The sequence below is a fragment of the Malania oleifera genome, chromosome 9, assembly GCF_029873635.1.
Source record: "Malania oleifera isolate guangnan ecotype guangnan chromosome 9, ASM2987363v1, whole genome shotgun sequence".
Taxonomy (NCBI): Eukaryota; Viridiplantae; Streptophyta; class Magnoliopsida; order Santalales; family Ximeniaceae; genus Malania; species Malania oleifera.
The window spans coordinates 15469917-15483922 of NC_080425.1; the positions used below are offsets into that span (position 1 = coordinate 15469917).

Genomic DNA, 14006 nt, shown 5'->3' on the forward strand with positions numbered 1-14006 from the left:
TTTTTATAATATTTATATAAAATTAATGGACAATACTATTTTTGAGTAATATTATGTTCTCATCATGGATTCTATTTCACATGTTGGACAACGTCACCAAACGAACCAATGGTCCAAATTATAATATCCTAATTCTATGTGAAAATAAAATGATAGTACAATGATTAAAATACAAAATGAGGGAGTAAAATGACGTAATAATGGGTTGGTCGGGTCCGGTGGTGTTATTATTAGTAGAAGGAGGAAACGGTACGCCTCTTCACCTGCCAGCTCAGCAGCCTCCACCAGATTTTTTAGTAGCAAATAGTGACCTGTGCGCGCCACGACAACTCCACCTCCGCCACTAATTTCTCTCCTACGCTTTTTTCTATGGGAAGGCAACAATCATCCACCAAATGACGCTGCTACCCCTACTTTTGTTTAGAGCCCGAGGCGTCAACGTTGGGGGTAGTATTGGCATTTCAATTAGCGTACCATTCGCCAAAAGCATTCGCTGTCAGAACACGGCCTGTTCCGCTCTGAACGCCCGCAGCGTACCCCTTGTCGTATTGGCGGCACCGAGGGCATTATTGGAATGCCACATCGTTAATTTACGAACATTTGGGCCCCATAGCTTCAGTGGCAGCACGAACCACTTCCCTTCCCTCCTTGTTTATTAATAGTTCATCTCTCCCTCGCCCGCCCCTCGCTCTCCCTCGCTGTGAATATCATCCCCTACTTGATTTTTTATTTGAATTTTTTTGTTGAGGATGCGTTCTACAGATTCGCAGATCCGCTAGTTTTCCGGGAATTCCCTCTGATTTTCGTCACGGTATTTCTGCTTTTTGTTTCTTTGTTTGTTGTTGTTGTTTATTTTTTTTTTTGGGGGGGGGGGGGGGGGCGGGGAGAGGTGGGGAGCTGAATTGCTTCTACGACTTCATATGGCGGTGTATCTCGGGTTTGCTCTTTATTTTTTGTGGGTTGAATTTTCCTTTCTGATGATTTCAGTGCCGTGATTCTCAGCGTGCTTCACTGTAATATAGTTATGCAAGGGTGTTTTCTTAATTGGTGGGAATAGTTAAGTACTTAAGTTTTATTCTTTCAGTGTTGTTTAATGCTAGCTTTCGATGCTAAGAGTTTTAACTTGGTAGAGAAGCTTATGGTTTTATTTTTTATTTTTCATTTATTTAGTCGGGTGTTTTTTGTTTTTTATTTTCTGCTACCAGTTAGTATTTTTTTTCCTTGCTAATGATAATAGAACTGTTGTTTTCGAGGTTTAAAAAGAACTAAAATAATTAACCTGCTAGAATTCATTATCAAGTATCTGATGCCTCCGATCTGCCTGTGATATTTGCTGGATTTTTCTTGTTATTATGTAAATTTTTAGTTTCCATGTTGTTCTTCTTGTTCTTCTGTGAATCCCACTTATTGGTTTTGATTTTTCCTGGCTTCTGAGTGATTCTTTACAGTTTTGAACTTAAGTCAAAGTGATAGTGTGTTAACGGTAGTCTGCATATTAAATTGATTTTTAGAATGAAATTCAAGTGTCCTGCCCTTGCGAGATCTTGAAAGCAAGGGTTGAAATAATTTCTTCGTTATTTTTTTATTATATAACATTTTCCCTATTATATATATTTGTATAACACATGCATGTCCACATTTCGTCATTGAATTTACTTCAATAGTGCAAGATACTTATTTATTTAGGATAAGAAGAAACTAGATGTATTTTCAGTATAATAATGGAGGCTGTGAAATGATATGATATGTATGATAGTGTTGGGGAAGAGGGGGGGTCATGGAGGTAATGTCCAAAAACACAATGGCCCAAAAAATAAAACTTCCGCTAGTCCAATCAACACTAAGTAGAATAATCAGTTATTCAAAAATAGAAATACTTAGCAACCAAACACACAAAACCAGCTACACAATCACAAATAGAACACCAAGATTTACGTAGAAAACCCTTTGGTGCGACAGGAAAAACCACAAGACCAAAGTCAACTTCCAATCTTCCACTATTTCAAAATAGTAGGTTACAGTAGGTCTTTCCTTATTAAAATTAGAGGCATACATCAACAACAATCATCAAGAATCACAAATTCTTGACATATGATTCATCACCATCAAGGTGGAATCAAATTTGAACAACAAATGGAGAGATCTCACCCAAAATAGGGATTGTTGTTCAAGCCACGAAACCAAAGCTACAAAGCTTCAAATGACAATCAGACCGACTAGAATGAAGAAGGATGAGTCACGGACAACTTGTCAAAATTTCAGCTCAATTGGATGAGAAATCACCAATCATCAAGATCAAGTTGACTGTGCAGGCACCTTCACTCCTAAAATTTCAGCAAACTATTTTCTTCTCTCTCTCACACTTTTCTTGTCTGTCCCAAGGATACATGAAGCTTCCGTTCTTGCAACAATAGCTTCCCAAATTAGGTGTTTTTACTTCTCCAAAGACGACCCATCATCTTCCAAAGAAAGCCACAGCCAATTAATTAATAAACCACTCCATTCCTAGACAACAAGTGGGATACCACTAAGCATAAAGGTCTTCACTTCCACTTGGACATAGATTCCACTTGGGCATTGATCAAGACTTTCAAGAGGATTATTTTATATATGTAGGCCATCTTCCACATAGGAGGGAAACCCAACAAATCTCCACCTCTTGACTATGTGGAGGAGTTCACCATACCAGTAATCATGCAACATGTTTTATGTTTTTCCCTTGATAGGAATTTTGTCATCATATCTGAACCATTGTCATCAATATGAATCTTTCCAATTTATAACTAGTCAAAATCCAGTGCATTTCTAATCCAATGATATTTCATATCAATATGTTTCGATCAAGAATGAAAAGTGTGATTCTTACAAAGAAGAATCGCACTATAACTATCACAATACAACGCATACCTCTCTTGCTTGAACCCTAGTTCCTACAAGAATCTTTCCATCCACAACACTTCCTTGCAAGCTTTACTGGTAGCAATAAACTTAGCTTTAGTAGTGGAAACAGCAACGCAGTTCTATAACTTTGATTGCCAAGCCACAACTCCCCCTATGAAAATAATCAAGTACCCCGAAGTAGACTTTCTAGTATCAACATCTCTAGCCATGCCTGCATTTGTATAACCAAAAAATAAAAATTTTCCACTCCCAAAGAAAACACATAAGGAGGAAGTACCTCGGAGATACTTGAGAATCCATTTCATAGCATTCCAATGCTCTTTACCAAGATTTGAGAGAAATCTACTAACAACACCAATTGAATAAGTTATGTCCGGCCTCGTGCAAAGCATTGCATACACCAAACTTCCAACTATTGAAGCATATGGAACTCTTCGCATCTCTTCCTTCTCTTTCTTGATGGTAGGACACTACTTTGAACTCAACTTGATATGATTAGCAAGAGGAGAGCTTACTATCTTAGCCCTCTCCAAGTTAAATCTTTCAAGCACTTTCTCGATGTACTTTTCCTGTGATAACTACTACTTATTGGCTTTCCTATCACGAGTGATTTCCATGCCAAAGATTTTCTTTGCTGGCCCTAAGTCTTTCATGGCAAAAGACTTACTCAAATCTTTCAACTTGCGTTAATCTTATACGTATCATGGCCAATAATTAGCATATCATCAACATAGAGCAATAAAATAAGAAAATCACTGTCAAAAATCTTTTAATAAAAGCACAATGATTGCAAGTAGTTTTTCCATAGCCATGTTGCTCCATAAGTGATTCAAACTTCCTATACCATTGCCCCGGTGCTTGCTTCAACCCATACAAGTTCTTTAAGTTGCAAACCATATTTTCTTTTCCTTTCACCTGACAATCCTCTAGCTGCTCCATGTAGATCTCTTCTTTCAAGTCACCATAGAGTAAAGCAGCTTTCACATCCATTTGGTTTATCTCCAAATCTATAATAGCTGCTAAACCGAGCATCACTTTGATAGATGACATCTTGACAACTGGAGAAAAATATCATCAAAGTCAATTCCCTGTTTTTGGCTGAAGCCTTTCACAATTAACCTTGCCTTGTACCTGTGATGTGAATTCTTTTCTTCAGTCTTCAATTTGTATATCCATTTATTCTTTACATCTCTCTTGCCCTTTGGCAACTTTACCAGCTCAAAAGTATCATTTTCTTGTAGGGATTTCAACTCTTCTTGCATAGCCTTTAACCACTCTTCTTTGTGCTCATATTCTATGGCCTCTTGATAGCACTCTGGTTCTCACCCGTCTGTGAGCAATATATATTCATGTGGGGAATACCTACTTGAGGGTTGACGGTCCCTTGATGATCTCATCAATGGTATATCAGATGAATTTGGTGGCACTCTATCTTCTACAATCGGTTGCTCATCTGGCTCAATTACCTTATAATTAATTTGTAGGTGGATCTACATTAGTCGGATCACCCTGATCATCATGTGCATCATCTCCAACTTGATCTGAAATCATAGGAGGAACTAGATCCAAATCAACCAAGTCATTGTTGTTTGTCTTTTCCTTTCTAATAACTTTTCCAATGTCCTCAATAGTCTAGTCTTTAGCAAATATAACATCCCTGCTTCTAATCAATTTCTTCTTAAATGGATCATACAACCTGTACCTAAAATTATCATGTACATATCCTAGAAAGATACATGACTTCGTTTTTGCATCAAGTTTTGATCTCTCATCCTTAGGAATGTGTACAAAAGCTTTGCAGCCAAACACTTTTAAGTGATGATAGGAAACATCTTTCCTACTCCAAACATTTTCTGGCATGTCACACTGCAAGGGAATACATGGAGAGAGATTTATCTAATGATACTCAATGCCTCACCCCAAAAGGATCTTGGCAACTTAGCATGTGATAATATGCATCTCACTCTCTCTATTAGAGTCCTGTTCATCCTTTCTGCCAAACCATTCAACTGAGGAGTTTTTGGAGGAGTTTTCTGATGTTGAATGCCCTAAGCTCAGCAATACTCATCATATGGCTCTAAATATTCACCACCATTATCTGATTTGATGCACTTCAATTTTCTCCCCGTTTCTCTTTTAACAAGCTTGGAATTGTTTAAACACATCCAACACTTGATCTTTGGTCGTCAAGTGTACACCCACACTTTCCTAGAATGATCATCAATAAAAGTAACAAAGTACAATGCACCACCAAGTGCTCTAGTTTTCATGGGACAACACACGTCTGAATGCACCAAATCTAAAACATTGAATTTTCTAGCTGGAGAAGCACTTTTAAAGTATACTATGTGTTTCTTTCCAGATAAACAGTGTTCGCAAGGCTTCAAAGGCATACCTTTCATTTTTGGAAGAAGCTTTTTCCTAACTAGAAATTCAATTCCTTTCTAACTCATGTGTACAAGTCTTTTGTTCCGTAACTTTGAATTTGAATCATTCTCATACCTTTCATTTCTGGAAGAAGCTTTTTCCTGACTAGAAATTCAATTCATTTTTGACTCATGTGCACAAGTCTCATGTTCCATAACTCTAAATTTGAATCATTCTCCACCGCATTGACCATGCCCTTGGAGAGCTTTGCCTACATCAAGTAAAGTGTAGAACACTTCTTTCCTATGGCAACAACCATAGAACCTTTGGTGAGCTTCCACTTCCCATTACTTAAGGTGTTACGGTATCCCTCATCATCAAGCTTCCCTGCAAAGACTAAATTCAATCTAATGTCTGGAATATGTCTTACATCTCTGAGAATTAAACTTCTGCCATTGTTAGTTTGCAAGTATACATCTCCAATGCCAACAACTGTAGATGAGCCATCATTTCCCATCTTCACTACACCAAAATCACCCGATGTATATGATGAGAAGAAATCCCTTCTTGAGGTTGCATGAATGGAGGCACCACTGTCTAGTTACCCAACTAGTCTCCTAGAAAATAAGATTAATTTCATCATTCTCACAAAAAATAAGAAAGTCATCAAAAACCGTAGTTGCTTTGTCTTTATTTTCATCTTTCTCATCACCTTTTTCTTTTTATTTTCTTTGCTCTTTCTTCCACTTTTGGCAATATTTCTTTGTATGACCTTTCGTACCACAAGCAAAGCATTCAATGTCTTTCTTTGAGTGGGACTTGCTTCGGGATTTATCACGATTTTTAGGGCCTCTGCTTTTGCTTCCCCCTCTATTTTCTGTGACAAAGGCTTCTGGCTGAGAGGATGAATAACCTGCAGTTTTTCTCCTTGTATCTTCATTCAATAAACTACTTTTTACCAAACTCATAGATACAAACTCCTTCAGGGGCTGAGTTTGTGATGGAAACTCTAAAAGTCTCCCAACTGTTTGGCAAAGAATCAAGAAACCATAAAGCCTACACCTCATCATCAAAAGAAGATGCCAACTCATTTATAATTCTCTGCATTTCATTCAAATCATTAGTAATAGGAATACCATCCCTATATTTCATATTCATAAGCTTCTTTATCATATGCAATTTATTTCCTCCTAAATTTCTAGCATAAAACTCAGCTAGCTTTGTACAAAGTGAGTGTGCATCAATTTCGTTGGCCACATGGTTATGGACATTATTATCAACCCATTGCGGATATAACCACATACTTGCCTATTTAACAATTTTCGTTCATCATCGATTTTATCACTAGGCTTGGCTGGCTCACCAAGAATAGGAGCGTGATAATTTTTGCAATAAAGTAGTTCCTTCATTTTTCCCTTCCAAATGTGATAATTACTCCCATTCAAACTAATCATTCTACTAGTATTCACCTCCATGGCTACAAAGAAACCAAGCTCTAATACCACTGTTGGGGAAGAGGGGGTTATGAAGATGATGTCCAAAACACAATGGCCTAAAAAACAAACCTTCCCCTAATCCAATCAACACTAAGTGGAATAATTAATTATCCAAAAACATAAATGCATAGAAACCAAACACACAAAACCAGCCACACGGTCACAAAGAGAACACTAGGATTTATATGGAAAACCCTTCAATGTAAAGGTAAAAACCATAGGATCAAAGTCCAATTCCAATCTTCCACTATTTCAAAATAGTAGGCTACAATAGGTCTTCCCTAGTTAAAACTTGAGGCATACATCAACAACAATCATCGAGAATCACAAATTATTGACATAGAAAATAATATGAGTTGTCACCATCAAGGTGGAATCAAACTTGAATGAGAAATGGAGAGGGCTCACCCAAAACAAAGGCTGTTGTCCAAGCCACAAAATCAAAGCTACAAAGCTCCAAATGACAATCAGACTGACCAGAATGAAGAAGGATGAGTCAATAACAACTTATCAAATTTTCAACTCAATCGGACGGGAAATCACCATCCGACTATCAAGATCAAGCTGACTGCACAGACACCTTCAATCCTGAAATTTCAGCAAAATATTTTTTTCTCTCCCGCACACTTTTCTTGGCTGTCCCAAGGATACACGAAACTTCCTTTCTTGCAGCAATAGCTTCCCACATTAAGTGTTTTTACTTCTCCAAAGATGACCCACCATCTTCCAAAGAAAGCCACAATCAACTAATTAATGAATCACTCCATTCCAAGACAACAAGTGAGATACCACTAAGCACAAAGGTTTTCACTTCCACTTGGACATGGATTCCACTCGGGCATTGACCAAGACTTCCAAGAGGAGCATTTTATACATGTAGGCGATCCTCCACATAAGAGAAAAACCCAATAGATAGTTCTTTTTTGTTTACGTTCATATGTAGATTTGTGTGTGCTTGAATGATTTTCATTCAATATCTGTATAGTTTAATTGTAAAAATAGGTATATCTTATTAAATAAAAATCTGGAAGCTTTATTTATATGCACAATAAAAAAATTACTATTGAATAAATTATGAGTAATTGGCAATATAAGCCAAGTATTTTTCCTTAGACTTAATTCATTCTTAAAAATATAAATAAAATTTTAGATTTGTTAAAAGTTTAAGTGGTACTAATAGCTTTTTATATTTTTATTTTTATTTTTTTAATACTCAAATTAGGATGAGAACTAGGGCTACATTTTTGGTTTGTGGAATGGAATAATTACTGTAAAGAGAGGATTGTCATTCCAAGGCAAACTATTATGCAAAAGTTGGCACTATTCGAACAAATATGGAATGGACAAGGAAAAGCCGTTGCCAAATTTTGTCATGGGAATGCACATTTCTTTGTTATTACATCTTGGTATGACAACAACTTTTGCATGTCATTTGCCTCAAAATGACAACCTCTCTTCCTCTGTAAACTTTTACATCCCTATACAAAAGCTAATTAGCTATTCCATTTCTCATTCTATTTCATTCTTTGAACCAAACATAACCTAATGTGTGCTAAGTCGAAAATTTGTTTGACATTTCATTATATGATTAAGTTAAGCTTATACATGTTTTTCATAACAATGTCGTGATTAGGCTTATTATGAAAATGATATTTCTAACATGTAGTTTTTCTAGATTCAATTTTGGTAAATTCAGACTTTATAAGGAGACCTGATGTGCACATTTAATTCTGGAATTAGACTTTTAAATTTCCTATCATTTCTGAACTATTTTTTTTAACAGGTTGTTTTTTACATGCGGTGCATATGGAAGTGTCTTTGAATGTAAGTTTTTCTTTTTTACTTTTTTCAACAATAAACTTAATGTTTTATGATTTATGACATGGTTGGGCATGCATATATCCAAAATATTATCTGATTTTAATTACCAGCATATGCTTAATTTTGCAAGAATGATCCAGTCATGTCTTGTTAAGTACCAAAATTGATCACAATGCAAATCTAAAAATAATCAATACTTCATTATAGGCATATGATTGTTTATACTTGTTGCATGATTAAGATGTCATGTAGGACAACCCTCGCCAACATAAGAAAATTCAAGAAAAGTCAAGGTTAAGTATTTGTTAATATATTGCCTAACCACCCCTCCCCCCCCCCCCCCCTTTTTCAAAAAAATAAAAAAGCAATTATTGATATGATTGGTTGTTGTGTGAGAATCCCATGTAATTTGGATACTTTGAAAGGCATGTATAGACATAGTTGATTAGTTGCTATTGTATGATAAGTGTTTGTTACTTGAGGGTCATTTTGTAGGACACAGTATTTTACACTCTGAAGACACGTATAATTATGTGATAAGTGTTTGTTATTTAAGGGTCATTTTGCAGGACACAATATTTTACACTCTGAAAACACTTACATACACACATATATATGTATACAGTGTGTGTGTATTTATTTATATGTGGATGGATGTATGCACATATAACTTGTGTGCTTCATGTGCGATGTGTCAACATGTATATGAATCGAAGGGATACTGAAATAAAAAAATAGGACTGGGATTTGTAATTGTCAAAAATATGGCCCTAGAATCTTTGTATGAAGCATGCGCATCCCAACTGTCCTCAACCGATATATGATAAATTGTACTCTAATATGTTAGTCAACGGAGCATATTTTAGTCCTTTCTAATGAGCTCATTTTGATTTCCAATATGATTTGTGGTATCCTAAAGCATAATTTAAAACTTTAGTTTAAAAATGGTGCATAATTAGGTGAAGTAATGAATGCATTTTTTTTTATGAATGAAAGATTCATTATACCTAAAATGCAACTACAAAAAGTTCATTTATTGCAGAGAAAACAACTATACGACACAGGTCAAACTGGAACAAGCCTCAGGGCATTTTTAGTTGTGGAAACAGTTCATTTTCTGTTTCCAGTTTTCCAAAAAACTTACGAAGATGCCAAATATGGGAATTCCATATTGATTCATTTATATGATACTTGTTGAGCTAGGTGATTCATGCTATATTGGTTTGTTTTTTTTTAATTTTTACAAGTCAATGTCCAGAAAAAATGACAACTTTCAGTTTGTTTATTGCCTTAGTTCACCAAAGATAATTCCTGGGTTGAACTCTTGGTCAAATTGAAATGATGAAATCATAAATTCAGTTAACTAAAGATGTGGGTGCCTACCACTTCCAAGTGGGAAGAACAATGAGACATCCTATGCTGTACAAGGAAGATGAACTGGAATAGATGAGCATTGTAGTTAATTTTGTTATTGCTTCATGAGCTACTTTTTAGTGCTCTCATAACACTATAATGACTGCCAGTAATGAGAAATATCACCTCACCAATCTCAACATCAATCATAAGAAATATCACCTCACCCATCTCAACATCAATCATAATTTCCAGTAGTTCTGTTTTTAGGCAATCTATATTGTGAAATACAAATTTTCAAATTAGAAGCCCTGGATTTCCAAAATGTTGTGCTATGCAGGAAGCTCATATGCTTTCTTTCAATTGACTGTTCAGTTGCATTAAAAATTTAACAGAACCATGGATAGAGTCAGATAGACCGCACTTCAACCAATAAAGTTTATAGAAGATTGGCATAATTAAACTCATTAAGCCTTTTCATGTTCATGGTTGATAGTTGTTTGTTATGACATGGATATTGTATGAAGTTAATTTTTGAAGGTGCTGGCATATCCTTGATCCCTAAATGCAGCTATGTGGTTGTATTTCTGCTGAGTCGGGTCCTAGAGGGAGTTCTGGATATGGGTTTTGCCTCTTTCATTTTTGCATTAAGCAGCTGCTTCTTGGCTTTTACAATTGCACCGGGCAATAGCCCCTTGTCATGTCTTTGAATCCTAATTCTAGAAATTTGCTTCATTTGATTATTCATTGGGGTTGGATTCCAACTCCCTTGCATGCACTAGTTCATAATAGCTGAGGTTGATTCATCTATAAGCGGACTCCCAAATAAAAATTGGGACACTGGGACCGTTGTTATCATTTTAAACTCACCAGTTTTTTGCTGGCTTTAGACTGAAGTTTGGGTAGTCAGTCACTTTATGGGGCTGCAATAATTCCTTATATTATGATGACGTTTATATTATCTGCTTTGACTATTGCATATTAGTTTAATGTTGGTCATATTGTACAGGTTGGTTGATTTGTTTGGAAAAAGAAAAAAACAAAACCAAATTATGTACAATTACTATTGCTCTATATTCTATGAGAGACTGCTCCTCTGATTTCTTTTTATTTTTATTAAAGCATGGGATTGTGCTGAATGGTATGGCTTGTAACTTGCTGTCTTCTCAGCTCAACAACTGTTGAAGTGAATTACTTCTAATGGTTTGCTGGTTATGGTTTGCATTCATGAGCATAGTATCATTTTGTTGATTTAATTAAATGATCAGTTGGAGGTTGCTTTTATCAGGGTTCATGAAGCAAACGGAATTTTCGACTAGGGGCACAGGACGCTCCAAATATCTTCTCTGCACATCAATCTTGATCGTTCTCATTAAAGGGTTTTATCCTCGGAACGTTGTGAGATATTCTTAGACCAAAGTCCTTCCATTACACTAAGAATGGACCGGTATGACACTTCAGGTTTTGTAAGTGGAGGAGGTAGTTGATTAGAATTTCTCCCATAGTTTTGGTATGTACATTTGCCCTGTAGCACGTGGTTGATACTTTTCGGCTAGTTAGGCACCTTGTTCTTTGCCAATGCATTGTGCATTATTCAGTGAATGGATCTCAACAAGAATAGCATGTTCTCCTTTCAAACCTGTGAGCTTACAAAAAATGATGACCTTGGTGATACCACTCTGCGGTTGAACTGTCTTGGCCATGGTGGAAGCAACATCACCAAGTTTGCAAAGACTAGAAGCAGCATTTTATCTTCAGATGTTCCTGATGATGGATGCAGATTAGTGCTTGGATTGGGCCCAACACCAACAACGTACCGCGATTATTGTTGCCATGGGCTTAACAAGAACGAAGGCTCATCCTCTGTATTGCATCAGGGGATGTTATCTGAGAGTGATTCAATCCTTAAACTTGGCCTTTCTGGAGGGACTGAGGAGGTTTTAGGCATGCATGAATGCTCAGTCTCCGCACAGATTGATATGAATGCACCATCATCAACAGATCAAGATTTGTTTGATGATAATAGGCTTTTGATTCCTGTTGTTGATGAAGGTTCTACCTCGGCAAAAAAATCGGGCGGCTACATGCCATCTCTCCTTTTGGGTCCAAGAGTGGATAGTGGCAACATATCCTTGCAGACCCAGGAGTTGGAGTTTGGGACCAGCAGATCACTATATCTTCGTTCCCAGTTGAGCCCTGAACCTTCTATTACCACTGAATACTCAATGGACACTATCTCTGAGCCTGCAGCTGCAGGTACCTCTTCCGATCAAAAAACCAACAATCCTAAGAAATGCAAATTTTGGGGTTGTTCAAAAGGAGCTCGAGGGGCATCCGGTCTTTGTATTGGTCATGGGGGTGGGCAGAGATGTCAAAAAGCAGGATGCAATAAGGGTGCTGAGAGTCGAACTGCCTACTGTAAGGCCCATGGTGGCGGGAAGAGGTGCCAGCACTTGGGATGTACTAAAAGTGCTGAGGGGAAGACAGATTACTGCATAGCACATGGTGGTGGCAGACGTTGTGGGCATCCGGGAGGTTGTACTAAGGCAGCACGAGGCAAGTCAGGGCTTTGCATTAGGCATGGTGGGGGGAAGAGGTGTCAGGTGGAAGGCTGCACTCGCAGTGCTGAGGGGCTGGCTGGCTTGTGCATCTCTCATGGGGGTGGGCGCCGGTGCAAGTACCAGGGATGTACAAAGGGTGCTCAAGGCAGCACTATGTTTTGCAAGGCTCATGGTGGTGGGAAGCGTTGCATATTTGCAGGGTGCACAAAAGGAGCTGAAGGGAGCACACCATTGTGCAAGGGACATGGTGGGGGAAAGCGCTGCCTTTATGATGGTGGTGGGATCTGCCCAAAGAGTGTCCATGGAGGCACCAACTTTTGTGTTGCCCATGGTGGTGGGAAAAGGTGTGCTATTGCAGGCTGCACAAAGAGTGCACGTGGGCGCACTGATTGTTGTGTTAGACATGGTGGGGGGAAGCGGTGCCGTTTCGAGAACTGTGGGAAGAGTGCTCAAGGTAGCACCAATTTCTGCAAAGCCCATGGTGGGGGGAAACGTTGCTCTTGGCTACAATGCAAGTGCGAGAAATTTGCAAGGGGAAAGAGTGGGCTATGTGCTGCACACACCAGCATGGCTCAGGAGCAGGAGCGGGCAACAAACAAGCGAGGTATGATTGGAGCTGAACTCTTCCGTGGGCTTGTTTCTATTGCTTCGACTGCCGGGAGCAACCTTGAAAATAATTATTCTTCCTCAGGAATCACGATCTCTGACTGCGCTGATTCACTAGAACAACCGGCCAAATGCCAACATCTCATACCACATCAGGTATTGGTTCCTCAATCAATGAAGTCCTCATCATCTATATCCGGGTTGTTGAGTGCTGAGATAAAAGAGGTAGGAAACTATGGTGGTGATGGCAAGGTTGGCAGGAAGAGCCTTGACTTAGTGATTCCGGAGGGTAGGGTTCACGGTGGGGGACTCATGTCATTTTTTGGTGGGAATCTGAATAATGCAATTGATGGGATCTGAATAATGCTTTTAAATTTATTTTTTTTTTGTGTGAATTAGGAACTTCTTTTCCTTGTTTTCCTTTGGTTGGTTTTGGGTGTATGTAGTTGTATATAAAGTTTGGTGTTTATTGTAGACATTGATATGTAGTTTGCCCTCGTTAAATTGGGCTATTCATGCTCTATTTTATTCAAGTTCCTAGTGCTTTTGCCCTTTAAAAAACTAGCGTGAAAATGCAGTGTATGGCAATCCACTGCCTTTGAGGCAATTTGGAGGATTTGAAGTTGGTCATGTATGAGCTTTGATCCATCTTATGTGCCTGCATTATCAGCTACGCTCTGCAGAGATCCCAATTTACACGGAATATGTGTAGAAGTGCTTGCTGGTTCATTATAGTTGTGCAAATTAATGACTTAGTAGCTTACCAAAAAAATACTAGCTAGGATCTTCTACCAACATTTTTTTTAATCAATGATCAATGATCAATGATATTAAACTATTATCTTCTTCATAACAATCTAACGCTCTTGTTTAGACCACCTGCTGAACTTGATTTGGTAGT

At 37.8% G+C, this 14006-nt stretch overlaps 1 protein-coding gene across 7 annotated transcripts; it reads left to right on the forward strand.

Moving 5' to 3' along the window:
• The first annotated feature begins 618 nt into the window (after positions 1-618).
• On the forward strand, positions 619-13721 carry LOC131163655 (uncharacterized). 7 transcript variants are annotated; one of them, XM_058120303.1, is made up of 5 exons: positions 690-811; positions 988-1056; positions 8548-8588; positions 11227-13103; positions 13191-13721. In XM_058120303.1, exons 4-5 carry the CDS (start codon positions 11540-11542, stop codon positions 13463-13465), a joined length of 1839 nt encoding a protein of 612 aa, XP_057976286.1. In that variant the 5' UTR covers positions 690-811; positions 988-1056; positions 8548-8588; positions 11227-11539; the 3' UTR covers positions 13466-13721. The 7 variants fall into 7 exon arrangements, with proteins under 7 accessions (XP_057976283.1, XP_057976284.1, XP_057976285.1 ...); XM_058120301.1 differs by having other exon boundaries at positions 624-811; positions 11227-13721; XM_058120302.1 differs by lacking the exon at positions 988-1056 and having other exon boundaries at positions 677-811.
• Positions 13722-14006: the final 285 nt, after the last annotated feature.

What these genes read in the sequence shown, in the direction of transcription:
- LOC131163655 (XM_058120300.1), top strand. Translation starts at nt 11,540, where the DNA reads ATGGATCTCAACAAGAATAGCATGTTCTCCTTTCAAACCTGTGAGCTT.